At 35.4% G+C, this 17255-nt stretch overlaps 1 protein-coding gene across 1 annotated transcript in view; it reads left to right on the forward strand.

Annotated features, from left to right (window-relative positions):
- The window catches only part of DNAH5 (dynein axonemal heavy chain 5), a 116447-nt gene that overhangs the window by 79759 nt on the left and 19433 nt on the right, over window positions 1-17255 (forward strand). Inside the window, exons 53-65 of the mRNA XM_064705499.1 lie at window positions 114-244; window positions 1084-1237; window positions 1887-2154; window positions 2737-2968; window positions 4449-4563; window positions 4778-4954; window positions 7530-7733; window positions 9403-9582; window positions 10474-10611; window positions 11196-11331; window positions 12773-13089; window positions 14337-14492; window positions 14922-15104. Coding sequence (XP_064561569.1) covers window positions 114-244; window positions 1084-1237; window positions 1887-2154; window positions 2737-2968; window positions 4449-4563; window positions 4778-4954; window positions 7530-7733; window positions 9403-9582; window positions 10474-10611; window positions 11196-11331; window positions 12773-13089; window positions 14337-14492; window positions 14922-15104 — 2391 coding nt within the window. The remainder of the gene's footprint in view (window positions 1-113; window positions 245-1083; window positions 1238-1886; window positions 2155-2736; window positions 2969-4448; window positions 4564-4777; window positions 4955-7529; window positions 7734-9402; window positions 9583-10473; window positions 10612-11195; window positions 11332-12772; window positions 13090-14336; window positions 14493-14921; window positions 15105-17255) is intronic.

Consider the following 17255-nt stretch of genomic DNA (forward strand, 5'->3'; position numbering starts at 1 on the left):
AAAGTTTTAATTTGTTCTTCATTTCTAATATAACTTTAGTAATGTGGTAGCATAGAATTTTGCATGTGTGACTCTTGCACATTGTACCAATGAATGACTGGTATATTACACAGATTTCCCGCTTGATTCGCACTCCTCGTGGAAATGCTCTCTTAGTTGGAGTTGGTGGCTCAGGAAAGCAGAGCTTGACGAGACTGGCATCCTTCATAGCTGGCTATGACACATTCCAGATAACGTTAACAAGGTGAGCATTACCTGAAATTTAACTAAATAAGTACTTCGTGTTTTAAGTCTTCCTATAAATAAAACAGGCTCACATTCTCTGATCACCATCACATAGAGTAGAAGGACATGACTATCCTTTGAAACTTACTAGATCTAAGTGATTTTCTAAAATAATTGTGAATTTTTGCTATCTTTGGAGTAGGAAATTATTTTGTTTCCTTCACAGAAAGAGAAAGAGTATTGGCGGTTTCAAGTTATCTTTGCATCTTTACACAGTACATTAAATGGTACCGAAAACATTTTTAGGTGGTTATCAATCCAAAAGGCTTTTATGAATTAATCTCGTAATATTTGAAATACTGTCATCTGAGGAGGACGAATCTTTATCCCTGCCCTCTAATTTGGTAGATCTTGGGTATCTGTCAGTATTTTGACAACCTTTTCCAAGTACATCATTCCCTTACTTCACATTGTTCAACCCAGTGTGGTTTCTTTTGAAATAAAGATGAAAAAAAATTATAAATCCCCCTGTGAATGCCTCAGAATGAATACTATCCCAACTGTCTGTAGGACAGGTCAATTTTGGTACTCAAATGTAATTTTAGCAAAGTGAAATTATTTTAAATCTTTTGCAGATGTGTTGGCTCCAGAAGAAATTGTAGGGTCACATGTGGGAATGTCCCTGAGTATGGGTCTCATCAGAGGACCTATCTGAAATAAGCACCTTTATGCCTCAAGTTCCAAGACATTGTTTCTGACTTAAATTTGCTTAGGTTTTTTTACCCTTTTGGTGAGAAGACTTTTTTAAAAAGAGATGAGTATCTGTATTTGTTCAACTAACATTTTTTTTTTTTATAGATCATACAACACTTTAAACTTGATGGAAGATCTGAAACTCTTATACAGAACAGCAGGACTGCAAGGCAAAGGCACCTGTTTTCTTTTTACAGACAATGAGATCAAAGATGAGTCCTTCTTGGAATACTTGAACAATGTGTTGTCATCAGGAGAGGTAAGAAGATCAATTTTCTGCTTTTTAAAGTTCATAATTGAAGAGTTTATTTGAATATTTTGTTTTAAGTCAAAGAGTACACTTCCAAAAACTAGAACTCAAGTGCTTTTTGTCATTAAAGTATTATTAAAAATGAATGCAGTCTCCAAAATCTACAAAATCCTAGATTAGACTGAGCGAAGTGATCTCAAGGGATATGAGAACAGCTTTACAAAAATAAAATTTGGACTTGAGAACCATTACTGATGTTTTTAAAAGTTGTCTGTTAAATTAACTATTAGTGTACAGTTAGTTTTGGTATGGTAAATTCATGTCCAGAATGGATGGATTTTATTGATTTTATTTACTTATTTATTATTTTAGGGTTATGTTTCAGAGTAATTGCTACTAGTTATTAGAAGTTAAAGAGAAGGAATGAAAGCTATTGGAGGGTGGGGTTTAAAATTTACAGCAAGTTCGATTTCAGTCTATTTGATGGAATCACTTCATTAAAACTTCTTGTTTAAAGAAAGGAGTTGGGGGGTGCTAATAATTTCAGTGTCTGAGATGTATGTCCCTTCCTACAGTGGTGTGTATTAAAAGAACCTTTTGCTGTATCCTCTATTTTGGATCATCTCAAAAAGCATGAAAAATCTTCCTTTTCCCAAAGGTCTCAAACTTATTTGCACGTGATGAGGTAGATGAGATCATTGGTGATCTCATTCCCTTCTTCAAAAAGGAGTATCCACGAAAACCTCCAACCAGTGAAGCTCTGTATGACTATTTCATGGCCAGAGTCCGTCAGAACCTTCACGTAGTTCTTTGCTTTTCACCAGTAGGTGAAAAATTCCGAAATAGGGCCCTGAAGTTCCCTGCTCTCATTTCTGGATGCACTATAGATTGGTTCAGCCGATGGCCTAAGGATGCGCTGGTGGCAGGTATGGGTAGGTTTTATCTTTGCAGACACATAATTTTCTGATCAGTGGTCATGTAGCTGTTTTAATTGTGTTGAATTTTACCAGAAGAAACTTAATTGATTCTAAGATTTGATGTAGGTATTCTCTTCTTAAATGCCTGTTTTATTAAGCTGTCAAAATATTTCTAACAGAAGAATGGTTTTGAACACAGTTTAAAGAAAAATTCCCCGTGAAGATGTCTTAAAAGTATTTGTAAAGAACGCAAAGATGCTACTAAAGAGATTATTTGTGAATGTGTCTGTGATAGAGCATAGAGTAGAAGGTGGTGATTACCCAGTCCCTGGTAGGTAGCAGCTAGGTCCAGAGTGAAAAAGCAGTTGCACATTTTGGAGATGAATAATGACAGATCCTTAGCTATACTTTTTATTGACACGTGTGGAATAATATTCAGAATCTGATGGTGAAGAGTAAAGAAGACTGGGTTTTCAGAAGCTGGGTGAAAGCCAAGATACTACATGCTGACTTGTTTTGTAGTGACTTGTTTATTAGCTAAGATGCTTTTATAAATATTTACTTAAATTTAGGCTTTCTTTCTTTCCTAAGTGTCTGAACACTTCCTGTCCTCATTTGATATGGACTGCAGTGCTGATACAAAGAGGGAAATTGTGCAGTGTATGGGCTCATTCCAGGATGGAGTGGCAGAAAAGTGTTCTGATTACTTTCAAAGATACAGACGTTCTACACATGTGACTCCTAAATCCTACCTGACCTTTATTCAGGGATACAAAACCACATACAAAGAAAAGCATGCTGAAGTGCAAATATTATCAAACAGGTAAACTCAGGTTACTTCTGTTTTCCTTGGTTTTCTTCCCCAGGTAGGTATAGTCTGATATACTTCATTTCATGCATGGCTCGTCTCCTCACACAGCAAAAAAGGTATTTTTAATTCCTAAAATTATGTGAAGGTGTAACTTATTCAAATATTATAGATGCTCTTGTCCTATAAGATAAATTTGGGGGGCGGGGAGTGTAGTGGTACTTGACAAATAGAAGTAGAAGGAATATGAGGTGAATATAAATTATACCCACGTGTTTTCAAAGAGCAAAAGAAGACATCTACATGTAATTTCATAATGTACTGATAATAGCATTTAATTTGCCAGTTGGCAACTTTTGTTTCCTTGTTGAACCCTTGTAACCTCCTGTTATGAACATGTAAGGAATATCCTAAGTGGTTTTGTGAACACAGAGCCTCACTTAGACTCCTGAACTTTTTACTTGTACATTATTAAGGTGGTTTTGATATACTTTTTCCTATTTTCAGATGCTTTATTAAGCTAGTGATATCTATTTGCAGATATATCTTCATGTCAGGAGCACCCAACTATAATGTAAAATTAGCAATTAGTGTATCAGTTGGTATCACCCTTAAGAAAAACTGCCTTCTCAGTTTTGAAAGATTGTTAATAAGAGCTGGAAACCTTAAAGAAAGGCTTAAACTTGTTGATTTGGCATTGAAACGTTATTTGTCTTCAAAGTCAAATTGAGTTTGAAACCTGTAGTTGTGTTAGGGTGAAGGCTTGTAGAACAGAAGGGTATTGCCCTGTTTTCTGCCTTCAGATTTACCAAGTTAGTTCATGAAGTCCAATTTCTTCCACTTAAACTTAGTTGCACTGTCTGAATCTGTTGGGGGTTACACTTTGTCTGTTCTGCTGTATTTGTTCAGCTGTCCAAGTACTGGATAGCCTTTGCAATAGCAGTCTGTGTAGAGGCCTTTTAAACTTGTCTGAAAAGTCCCAAGTGAAGAGTTTTTGATAGAAAAAAAGCACTGTTGAAGGAGAATTTTAATGCTGAATCAGAGAAGTCTTATCACAATACTATTTTTCCTTTTCTCTCTTTTGCTTGGTCTTTGTTTGTTTTCAGTTTCCACTTCAAACAAGAAATATTGATTGGTTATAATTTTCAGAATTTCGGTGATCAGAAAATGCTTTCTGCTGTACAGAACTTAGTTCTTTGATTATTGGCTCAAGAGGGGCAATGACATTTACAGAACCAACATGTAGGATTTTATGCAATGATAAAGGCATACTGTTTGATCAGAAGTGGGTAAAATTTCAAGCCAAAAACTTTATTGATGTACTTTATTGTTCACTTTATTGATTCTGAAGATATCAGAAATAAAAGTTCTTGTCCAAGTTTTTTTTTTTTTTTTTGGTGTAAAATATCTCTTGCAATTGTTCATTCTGATTGATGGAAAGTAGAGTGAATTACATAGTGAATGAGAAGCTTTTTATTTTGCTTTTTAACTTCAGAGTAAATACTGGTCTGGAAAAATTGAAAGAGGCCTCTGAGTCAGTGGCTGCTCTAAGCAGAGAACTGGAGGTAAAAGAAAAGGAACTTCAAATTGCAAATGAAAAAGCTGACATGGTATGTACAGCCTTCAAAGTGTATTGCTGTTTGATTTTTTTTTCTCCTTTTATTCCTTCTATTTTTAAAAAATTAATTAAATTAAGGTAAATGTTGGACAGAAAGGATGTTGGAGAAAATGATGGTATTTGAGTTTTCTGGAATTGACCAGATATGATTTTGCAAAAAAAAACCCTCTTTTAACTTCGGGCATGTGGGTTTTCTCACATTCTAGGTATTGAAGGAAGTTACCGTAAAAGCACAAGCTGCTGAGAATGTGAAAGGTGATGTTCAGAAAGTGAAAGACAAAGCTCAAGCTATTGTAGACAGTATCACAGTTGACAAAGCCATTGCTGAAGAGAAGTTGGAGGCTGCCAAGCCTGCTCTGGAAGAGGCAGAGGCAGCCTTACAGGTTAGTCCTTGGACCATGTACAACATTACCACTAAGAAGGTGGATGTCTTTGAAACACCAAATTGCAGGCGCATTACATAACTCTTCACTAGACAGAAAATAAATACATGTATTTTGAGGCTTTTTAGGTTCCATTTTGTTTTTCTTTTTTCACATGAGTACCACTCCAAAATAGTCAGTTTTCAGAAAAAGGGCAAGTTCTAACTTTCTTTAAAACTGTAATTTGAATATATTTATCTTTGTCTGCTCAGCTGACTTTATAGGAGGATGTGCCTCAAGAAATTTTGCTGTGAGCAGTACTAGTGGAATCTGAAATATACCTGTTAGATGCTAGAAGGGAGCTCACATCTCAAGAAACAGAAAAGTATGAAGAAAAATCCTGAAGGTTAGACAAACCTCAAAGGGTTTTTGTAGATTTGCTGGAAATTACACCTTTCCATTTGAGAGGCTGCCAGCAGTTGTGATGGTTAAAGACTTATTTGAAGGAATGGCATGATTAGCTTTAAAATCTAGTGTAGAAGAATTTTTATGGATCTTCTGAATGTAAGACTTCACTTTGATTGAGAGATGTTTAACAGCTTCTGACTGCCATGATGCTTAAAGGACAGAGTGCAAAAGTCTAAATGAGGGTTGATGACCTGGCAGCTGGGAAGAGTGAAGTATGGGAGAAGGTTTGTATTATAAGACACTGATATATAGCCACAGGAAAAAGGTTAAAGAGCTAGCAACAACAAACCAGCAAACCTGGTAGTAGGCAAACATTCTGACAGGTGAAAAAATAAGCAATGTTAATTAGTCAGCATCTGCAGTATAAAGATGGCACCTGTATCATGTGTCTGCACCTGTATCTTATTAAAGGTTACTTTCTGCTTTTGACTAAAGTGGCTGAACCAGAACAATACTGCTCTTCTTGAAATGTAGGGTGCTAATAAATGAAAACCTGATTTCAAGAAAAAGTGATGCTGGCATTATTGTAAAACTTCTCAATTGGAAAAAATTGAATTTCTGGAATTTTCTATAATAAATTGCTTTGCCTATGTCTAAAGAGGAAAGGCAAACTATCATAAAAACAGAATCTTATAATCATTACAGATTTGCAAATTTGAGCTAGGGATTCCTATAGTAGAATTCTGCTTGCAGAGTCCATAAATGCCTATTAAAATATTTGGTAAATAGAAAGGTCATTATCCAGATGGGAAAAAAAAGTGATTAGCTATTTTACTCAATTTTTAATATATTTTAAGTATGATAAATGCTACATTAAGAGAAAGGTAGATACACAACGTCTTATAAGCATTTCTAAACATATAGTGAGAATAGTTTGAATAAGAATTGTCAGAGTTCAGAAAAACTTTGTTGCATTTTGCCCTGTAATAAAAATAGCACATTAAATGCATAACTATAAACAAGTAAATAAATAAAATTTAAATTTAAAAATTTTTGGCACAATTTGTATGTTAGCAAAAAATAAGGCTGAGCTGAATTTCCTAACAGTCACTAAGAAACACTGGGTAAAGTTTTCACACAGATATCAGGAAAATCTCTGGTGAATTATTTGATGCACACTGAACCCAACAAGCAGCAAAATATTGAAGGGAAGCAAAGGGCTGGCAGAGGGAAGGCAGCCTGGGTGGTCTGCAGTGCTTTGAAGTCCCTTTATTGAAGTATAGACACAAGTAATTAAAATATGCCTTTATGAATTCCCAGTGAGGTGTGTGCTAGGCTAGAAGCAAGATCATGACACTCACAGTACTCTGTTTGAGTACTCAGATTACTCAGTAATCTGTTGCTTACTGTTTGGGCTGTTGTGTACTTGGACTAGTTAGACTGCCTCTAAAGAAGCAAAGCTTCTGCTCAGAGTTGTGTGTGTTGTAGGAGCAGATCTGCCCATCCGCTTTCACCATTGTTCAGTGGTTTTGTTGCTTTCTATGGGGCGCAGTAAACGCTGTTGCTCAAATCAATTCTTCTCTAAGGAGACCTCTTCAGCAGACTCTTCTGATAAGTCTTTTCTGATTCATGATGTAGAGTTATGAGTTACAGTGTTAGGGTAGTAAGGCTTATTTAGCCTCACTCATTAAAGTCTAGGTTTTCATACCTTATTATAATATATTTTTCTTGCAGGCCTGCTTCTACACCAGGAATATTCCTGGTAAGATGTATTAGAAGGTACAAACATATGCATATAAGAGTTTCCTTAATTTACCTTCATTTGCTAGATGTCAACAGAAAGTATTTCCTTTCAAAACACAGTTTCTGGTCAATATGTTTGCATTTAAAAAACAAATAAAATTTCAAGATATTTCTGGTTTGCTCTTTTTTATTGTCAAAACAGTTCATGGTAGTTTTGAGTTTTAAGGTGCTGCTGTGGAGGTGCTGTGCTGAGGTTTCCTAGGAGATGGTAGTAAAAATCTCATGAGAGGGTTCTTCTAGCTTCATGCTTTTTAGAGATAAGAATAACATATATGTATATATTTTTTTTTCTCCCATTGATTAATAGTGTTGGTGAGCTTATGTTCCATGTTTCATGAACTAAACAGTAGCAGTAATTGCTTTGCCCTTTGTTTTCAATTCCTAGACAATAAAACCTGCAGACATTGCCACGGTGCGCACGCTGGGCCGGCCGCCTCACCTGATCATGCGCATCATGGACTGCGTGCTGCTGCTCTTCCAGCGCAGAGTCAACCACGTCAAAATCGATCAGGAAAAATGCTGCACTGTTCCGTCGTGGCAAGAATCACTGAAGCTGATGACAACAGGGAACTTCTTACAGAGCCTACAGGTGCTTGTGCAACCTTTTTCTTTTTCATTTATTTTATTTTTATAATGTAAGAAAATAAGGGACAATGTTTTCTCTGCTGTTCATAGGAGGGCAAATGTGGGGAGGGAAATCACACAATAGAACTGAAATGTTAAGGGCTTAAGAATAAATATGTCAGAATGAAATAAACTTTAATCCTCTTTGCAAATTCATGTTATAGATCACCTATAATTTTTCCTAAGTAAGGCAATGAAATTGTTTTAGGTGACAAATGACTCAAAGCTTGAAGCATTTGGTTTGGATAGCCATTACTTATCTGTTTCATTAAACCTGATAACAAACATCTTTTCTTCTGGTATTTAACTTTTCATTAATTTTCAACATTTTACCTTGCGCTCTGGTTTGGAAAAGCATAGATGGTTATTAGGATGAACACAACCAGGACTTTTTAAAATGTGAGATTTTTATGGTTCACAGAATTTGTCTAGGGCAATGGAAAGACTAACTAACTGGTAAACAAATCCCTTTCCATAACTTAAAATAATAATATTATGATTTATCTATCCTGATCTTGCATAATATTTATCTTTACTCAGCTGACTTTATAGTCAGGATGTGCCTCAAGACATTTTGCTGTGAGCAGTACTAGTGGAATCTGAAATATACCTGTTAGATGCTAGAAGGGAGCTCACATCTCAAGAAACAGAAAAGTATGAAAAGTCCTGAAGGATAGACAGACCTCCAAGGGTTTTGCATCACACTCTCTGCCCCATCAGACAGTCCATGAAATGTAGGATAATCCACATCATACGCTATGCCTCTCCATCAAAAACCAAAACATTATCGGAATGAATGGTATATATTCCTGCCCCACTGAGTGTTATCATTCCTGATTTCTGCATTTTGAGTTTACTTAATTTGTCACTGGTCTAGTAGGAGGCTTGACCTGCTTTATGTGGTTGGTAGTGGCATGGATGCTGTTTATGTAGTATTCACATTGCATCTACTTGTAAAGGTTTTTAATTTTCTATAGGACTTCAACATTTAATTTTGCTTGTGCTTAATTAAACCCATTTGTGCTTCAGGGAACAGGTCTTTTTCAAGTTTGTCTGGGATTGGGTTTCAGTATACATTGTAAATAAATTTGAGGGTGAAAATTGAGAGCTTTTCTGGAGGAAAAAGGAAAAATATGCTTTTTCAAGAAAAGAGTAAAAATAAATTCTTTAAAAATTAAATACATTCCAGTAATTAGACAAGGTAATTTAAGGGTAAGATAGATGGCTTTACCTTTGAAAGGACTGTCTTGCAGAATGTATGTTTTTGAAGTAGAGTTTAGCTCTTCATTTTCTTTTTGAAGATTGTTAAAACTTATTTTGTATTAAGCAATATGAAATTTTTAGCAGGACCAGTGACATTTTGAAACAATGATTAGCTGTCTAACAGGAGTAGTGAGTGTGAGATAGCAAAGATCATAAATTAAAGCAAACTTTTTTCCATTTTGTAAGTATTTATAACAGTGGACTGACTGTAAAAGTCTCAAAGATACATGTGACAAATAATTTCATACAAGCTGTTTATAAGTAACACTTGTGATCTTTCTGGTGTTCTATGTGTTCTGAAATACATGTAAATATCATTTACACTTATTGCATGTGTTTTGTAACTTGCACTTTCAAAAATTTTTTTTCAGCAATTTCAGAAAGACACAATTAACGAAGAAGTGGTAGAACTTTTGAGCCCTTATTTTGAAATGGTGGACTACAACATTGAGACAGCTAAGAGAGTATGTGGGAATGTTGCTGGCCTTTGCTCATGGACGAAAGCTATGGCGGTATTTTTTTCCATCAACAAAGAAGTATTACCTTTGAAGGTATGTATGTTTGTCAGTCAAAGACATCTTCTGCTCCTTCTCATCCTCACCTGTTTTCACTTGAGAATTTAATTTGTGGGAAACTTCATCTGCCTTATTTTAACTGGTGGTTCCTTCTCTTGAAATTTATTACACTGTACTTCTACAATAAAATATATTTCAAATGTTTCCACTTTTACATTTGAGTTCTCAAAATTATGAAAGAGATGGTATGATTTTATGCCTCTGGACCCCTACTGGATGGATTAAAGCATCTGTCATCTAGTTAAATACACTACTGCAATTGCTCTACATTAATTTAGAATTAAGTAGAAAAAAGCCTTGAGATTTGATTCTTTTAATGCTCCAGATCTCAGTTCATAAGAAGATTGTACAGATACTCTTCGTCAGTGTTATGTAGAGAAAAAAAACCAGGCCTAAGTAGATAGAATGAAAGTCAGGAAGAACATGGTCCAGCATGTTTAACAGAGAATAGCTTGTATTATAATGGGAATGACTGAGAAGAGAGCAAGATTTGTATTTCAGCCTAGCATATTGCTTGGACAAATCAAGTACACTTCTAGAGACATCATTCTCTTCTGCAAGCCATGTCAGGCTAACTTTTGTATGACATGAAGAATGACTGGCATTCCCAGAATTATTTTTAATATTTTTTTTCTAATTGACATTAAGGCAACTGTTAAAGTGCAGCTACCTGAAATAAGAATTTAGTTTTTGTAAAATTCAAATAAAAGGTTTTGCTGCATTATGAAATCTCTACTTGTTTGATTTGGAAATGTAGTACGTTATATTATGTATACTGTATTTCAGAAAGCTTTCTGAAATATATTATAGCAAATACTTTGAAATTCTCTGTGTATGAATACACTTCTATGTTTTTATTTTCTGTAGGCTAACTTAGCAATTCAGGAGAAACGCCTAACCAGTGCTATGCTGGATCTGCAGAAAGCTCAAGAAGAACTGGGAGCCAAGCAAGAAGAATTAGATATTGTGCAGGCAGAGTATGAAAATGCAATGAGAGAAAAACAGGTGCACTGCTCTTCACAGAAAAGAAGTTTCTACTCTTGCTTTAAGGAACACTTAATGTGTTCGGTCAATTTCACTATTATTCCTTGTTGATGGACAGCAGTTGAAAGATAGATAGTATTTGAATACTGCCTCTTTGCTTTCTACGTCTCTCCTTTGCCTCTGATCCTCTCCCCTCTTCCCTTCCACCCCATCAAAAACTATTTTATTTGTATTCTTTATTCAGTGCCTACTGCTGTAACTTCAAGTTCCACATATGCTATATGTGCATACTGTATTTGAGTAGAATTCCTCAGAATGAATAAGTATCAAGAATTTTACATACTAGTCAACAACTGCACCAAAATAAAAGTTAAGAACAGAAATATTAAAAAGAAATATCGAATCATGTTTCTAGGAGATGTTGATAGTTAGTCCTGATATGTTTTTTCCATTTCACTTTCCCTCCTCTGCATGGTGATAGAGATGTTTAAGAATATATTTCTAACCTGTTGTTTATCTACTGGTTTAATGAGGTGTAGAGATTTTTTCTGACCTATCAGATATATGACTGTAAGCAATTTCTTTTGGTGCATGGTTTTCTCTAGACTTTGTTGGAAGATGCTGAGCGTTGCCGACATAAAATGCAAACTGCCTCAAGTCTTATAAGTGGTTTAGCAGGTGAAAAAGAGAGGTGGACAGAACAGAGTAAAGAATTTGCCATGCAAACCAAGAGATTGGTTGGTAAGTTTTTATCCAAACCTTTAAATTTGGAATCGAGTTGTTTGAATTAGGTTTAGTGAAACTGAAAACATTTGAAACGTCAAACTTTTCCTTTGTATCTTAGATCCCTGTTTCAAAAGCGAAGGTAATTGTTTTAATTTCCTTGCTAAAGCCCTGTTAGATGAAAAATAAATATAAGGCTAAAGTTCATATTTAAAAAGAAAAGATAATGGACGCTGAGAATGTAGTGACACTACAATTTTAACTTGACTGATATTTGTACGTAACAGTCCAAAGAGAGTAATGTGTTAGCAAGCGCCAATAAAAGGTGTATGACTGAGAATATATATTGAGGTGAGGAAGACTGATACTCAGGCACTGACATTTATATGTAGAAATCAATATTTTTAACTGCAGTTACTAATGTTCATAAGAATTTGCTTGTTAGAAGGTCATTATTATTTTTTAAATTTGCACTTGTAAACTAAAGTACTTTGTAATAAATAATTGGTTCATTAGTTAGATCAATAAATGAAATTTATCTCATCATTTACTGTGGGCTGAACTTTCTTCTCTGCTTTTTACCTTGAAAGGCTGCAAAAAGCAGCCTGGTTGTATGGGTTGTATTATAGCGACTAAGTTGTGTTTTATTTGCTGCTATAATATATACATGTGTATTAACTTATTAAAAATCCAGGATACCTTCCCCACAGATTAAATCCCCACAGATTTATCCAATTGTTTTTATAGATAACTTGAAAGTGTCCAAAAATACTAGGGCTCTGTATAAAAGTATGATATCTTCTCCAGTTTAAATTTTGCTTTCTTATTTCAGAGGTACAAAACTCCCTCAAACTATGGTGTCATGAAATTTAGGGGGAAAATTTTGAAACTGAACAGAAGATTAAAAGTTGTCACACTTAATACCTCCATAATGATGTCTCTGACACTTTTTATTACCAGTACTCATCACTGTAATTGATTTACAGTAATTTAATTGAATTAGTGCTTATAAGGAGTTCCACCCCACACCCCCCCAGCACACCCCCCCCCCCAGTTGTTTAAGCCTGCTCTTATGAATGCACAAGGAAATGATGGAACTAAAAGTTCATTACTAAGTCCTCTCTGCCATGTCCTGCTTGTACAGGATCTGGTGTTTGGAGTAGTGTTACATGTATGTTGAGTTGACCTAAACAAGCTGCCAGATGCTGATCTCTTGATTCTTACAATTGCATAGTAAGAACAAAGTAAATGTGGCCTCTACTGAAATGTACCATTGTCATGCCATGCAGTGAGCCTTGGAAAAAAGATTTTTTTGCCTTCTTTATGGTTCAAAGTGTGTTCTTCAGTTACCACATGTAGCAACTAGTGAAGGAAACAGCTTGTTCATTAATAGAATGGGCAAAGTTTTAATGCTTTGTTTTGTGGTTTTTTTTTTTCCTCCCTCCTTTTTCTCTTTTAGGTGATGTACTCTTGGCTACAGCTTTTCTGTCCTATTCTGGTCCTTTTAACCAAGAGTTCCGCAGTCTGCTGTTAAATGACTGGCAAAAAGAAATGAAAAGCCGAAAAATTCCTTTCCGGAACAACTTGAACCTCATAGAAATGCTGACTGATGCTCCAACTATCAGTGAATGGAACCTGCAAGGATTGCCAAACGACGACTTATCCATACAGAATGGAATCATTGTCACTAAAGCATCTCGTTATCCTTTATTAATTGATCCACAAACACAGGGTAAAATTTGGATTAAAAATAAGGAAGGAAGAAATGACCTTCAGGTAATAGAAATGCTTGTGCTTTCATAATCCCTAAAAACTCTTAGCATACAAGCATTACAATTCATTGATTTGCCTAATGCTTAGGAAATTACATTTATACAAAAATTCTGGTTTGAATATAAAGAATATCTCAGATATATTCTAGTGGATTTGAGATTTGACTAGAGGTGGAAGTGTATTCTTTAGTGCCAGTGACTCAATTTGTTTAATTAATTAATTTTAATAGAACATAAACTTTGGAAAATAGGCTGGATGGGCAATGCCTGGTAATAAACATGTTTTCAGAGTAATGTAAGTGTTAGGAAAAAAACCCACCGACTAGTTGATTAATACAATTTCATGTAAGTGCTTATGAAAAATCACAGCAAGACATTTTTTCATCTTTTAGTCAGAAATTATTGTTAATTTTTGTTGTCTTAGTATGGATGTCAGCTGCTAAGTGCTCTGCAAATATACAGGGAAGATGTAGTGCTACAAAGTATAGTCTGAGGCAAGATACACAAATTCAATTCAAACAAGAAAATGTGAGGAATTCCTGCAATTATGATTACACCAATAAACCAGCTTAAAAAAAAATCCCTGAAATCCATACAAGTAGTTTGAGGTGTGATAAAAGAGTGGCTCTGTGAATATAACTACCACTTTCATGCTGATTGTTCTCTAGGTGTGGAAACCTTAAATGGTTTCTTAGTTATGATAAAAATGGTTATTAGTTTGTTTACAGCTTTATTCAAGTCTAAGATGACTGTGCTCTTTGAACATGTTGAAAATCCCAGTTATAACGGGGACTATTTAAAGCAAAGGCTTATTAAGGTCCTGTTCCATATAAACCTCTAATTTTCAAGGGTGAAAAATACCACAGAAAAATACTTATCTTGGAATTGACCCTGCTGCAGTTTGACTTGGAGATGTTATCCAAGATAAATTGAAGGTGCTAAAAGGTTCCTGTGAATTTTTCCTGTGAAATTCTTGAGTAGTTGCACTCATAGGATATCAAAATTGGAAGCGCTTAGCCTGCTTTGCTTCTACCTTGGCAGCTGAAAAATAGAACTTTGCATTCCATGAGCTCTGGCAACAGGGTATGCTGATTTTACCTTTCCTTGAGCTCACAATCATTGTATTCATACTAGTCTACTCACAGTTTCATTGCTTTTGCCGGTACTTTAAAGAAAATGAAATAATTTATAAATATCAAACTAAGAAAAAAATTGGTAAAAGGGCATAAGGTATTGCATTTCTGTTTTCAGATCACTTCTTTGAATCACAAGTATTTTAGAAACCACTTAGAAGACAGCCTTTCTTTGGGAAGACCTCTCTTAGTAGAAGATGTTGGAGAAGAGCTAGACCCAGCACTTGACAATGTTTTGGAAAGAAACATCATCAAAACAGGTTCAGCCAACAAGGTAAAAATAGAACAAGTGTGCAAACATATGGAAACTCCCCTTTCCTCCCTTCCTCTCCCCCCAACCTCTCCTTAGCAAAATAACTCCTAATAAATATAGGACTGTAAAAAATTAAACTAATTTAAACTTGATTAATGCTAATGAAAGAAAAAATAAGGTAGGTTTTAAGTTCACAAATGGTTTATATATTTAATCCATAGAGTTCCATATTCCTTTGCTTATGACAATTTTTAGAAGTTGAAATAAGTTTTGAATGGGCCATTTAAGGTGACTGGTCTCAACAAATTGTTTGCATCAGATGTATGATTTAAAACTGGATTTTTATGCCTTTAAGCAGAAAAATGTAACATTTTTTCCTATATGTAGTGTCTGAAAAAGTGTGTATTGTCTCTTAATATTTCAAGACTTGTTTTTAAAATTTTTCTTGAGGTCAAAGTTGGTGATAAGGAAGTGGATGTTATGAGTGGCTTCAGACTTTACATTACTACAAAACTGTCAAATCCATGTTACTCTCCTGAAATTAGTGCTCAAACCTCCATCATTGACTTTACTGTAACCATGAAAGGTCTTGAAAATCAACTCTTAGGCAGAGTCATTCTCACAGAGAAGCAGGTAAAAAAATTTATTGTATATCTTTTCCTATCTGTATTTCTTATATTACCTGTAGAATGTTTTACTTTAATTTATTACTCTCTATTCCCATATTGCTAGGTAACTTTCTGGCTCTCTCTATTGTGATTATTCTTAATATAACCTATTTGTAATGGTTTAAAAAGTGGCACAGAAGCAATTGACTCATTCATGTGGAAGTTTCTCTGTCTCTTTATTGTTGCAACTGTACTGTATTAACCTTATTTTTCCTGCCTCAATGAGTTATAACCTCATGAGAATGGCCTGTGAAAGGCAAGAGGACTTGAAATCAAAACTGATGTTCTGTCTACAAACCCTGGAGCTCATGGCAACATAACCTAATGCAAAGAATTCAGACTTAGTTACTTCCTTGCTCCAAGGGAAAATGGGCTACCTACAGACATACCTTTTGACATTGCAGATATATTAGTTGAGGAAGTCCAGATTCAAGATGCCAGTCCCAATCAACCTGCAGTTCTGGAGGAAGGCTAATTGGTACCTTTTTAACTATGGACCAGCTAATCCCTGTAGCTATAAGGTCAGGCAATGTTCATGTCATAAGAAACACTATGCACCTATGACTGTGTATTTATTGGTGTATTTACTGAGATTTTGGCAATAGTTCCAGTTTATCTTCACAAGAGAGGAATGACAGAAATATCTTTGTTTCCTTATTGTGGCATCTGTTGAGGTTCTCCCATCCATCCAACACCTCCCTCTGCCCCGCCAGCGTAAGATTTTTCTTGTTAATAGACTCAGTTGTCTTGTTCACATTGAGTAGTTGCATTTCATTCCCAAACAGTGCATGGATCTCATGAGAGAAATCACACTCAATCTGTTAAGGTCTGTTTTCTGTCAGACAGCTTCATTGCACCATCAGCTTCTCTTCAACCATTGACAGCTTGTCAACCCACTCTGTAATGAAATTATCACTGTCTATCTAAAACACGCTGTGATGTGTATATTCACAAAGCCTTATGCCAAAATTCACTTCTTGGGCCTTGAAATACAGTACATTCCTCCAGGAGACAGTTTATCAAATTCCTCCAGTCATTGCTGTTGCTGTATGCTTGCTTGGAGGACACAGAAAAGGGAGGAGCTTGACTTTTCTCAGAGGAATCAAGAAGGAGATGGAGAAGTAACACTCAGGTTGGAACATGAAGAATTCTGATTAGATATTAGGGAAAAAATAATTACACCGAGAGGAGTCAAACCCAGGAGCAGATTAATCAGGGATTTTGTGGAATTTCTGTTCTTGGAAGGGTTCAAGCTTCACCTGGACATTGCCCGGAGCAACCAAGCTGTTTAGGTCTGAGCAGGGGTTGAATTAGGTAATTTCTGTAGTTGCCTTCCAAATTAAAATTATTCTACTATTCAATGGGCTCTTTGTCACTAAGTGGGAATGTCTAATAAATGGACATAGTGTGCTTTCTCTACCAGCTTCTCAGAGTGTTACACTCAGTACTGTTTTGTTTGAAACCACCTGAGAATATTTCCTCAAGATAAATGACAAGTGGACCACTTGACAGGCAGGGGAACAGAATATATTTACTATGTCGCAGTGTTCTTAGCCTCTGTTTATACACGTTGTGGTTCAAGGTTTCCTGAGGAGTCAATTTGAATACATCACACCATCCAAACACTTTCCTATGATGTCTAATGATGCATCTTTGGGAATTTGGGGGTTTCTCACATGTGTCTGGATTCTTACTACCTTCTGCAGCCTTTGGTAGGAGAGTGGTGGAATCATTTTACTGTGAGACAGTTTGCCAAATGGTTTGAGCGGTATGATTGCTTGGTGATATCCAGTGTTACAATGTATGTGCAGAATTTCTGTCCCAGAAAGGGAAGAGAGTATTTATTTGAAATCAGAGTTCTTCAAGATTTTAATGCACATTTCTATCCTTCTTCCCATTCTACCATGTCTTTTATGGTTCTGGTCTTAGAATGAATGAGGTTTAGACCTCCAGTAAGAAATGGGAGTGTTTACAGCATGGTATTTAAAGTTTCTGCAATGTCTCTCTGTTGTCTGCTATGCCTATTAAAAGAATATTTTTCACATATATCTCACAGAATTAACTGTTTATTAATAGGAATACTGATACTGATTTCTTATTTTCCACCAGTATGTTA

Source organism: Zonotrichia leucophrys, chromosome 2, assembly GCF_028769735.1.
Source record: "Zonotrichia leucophrys gambelii isolate GWCS_2022_RI chromosome 2, RI_Zleu_2.0, whole genome shotgun sequence".
NCBI lineage: Eukaryota > Metazoa > Chordata > Aves > Passeriformes > Passerellidae > Zonotrichia > Zonotrichia leucophrys.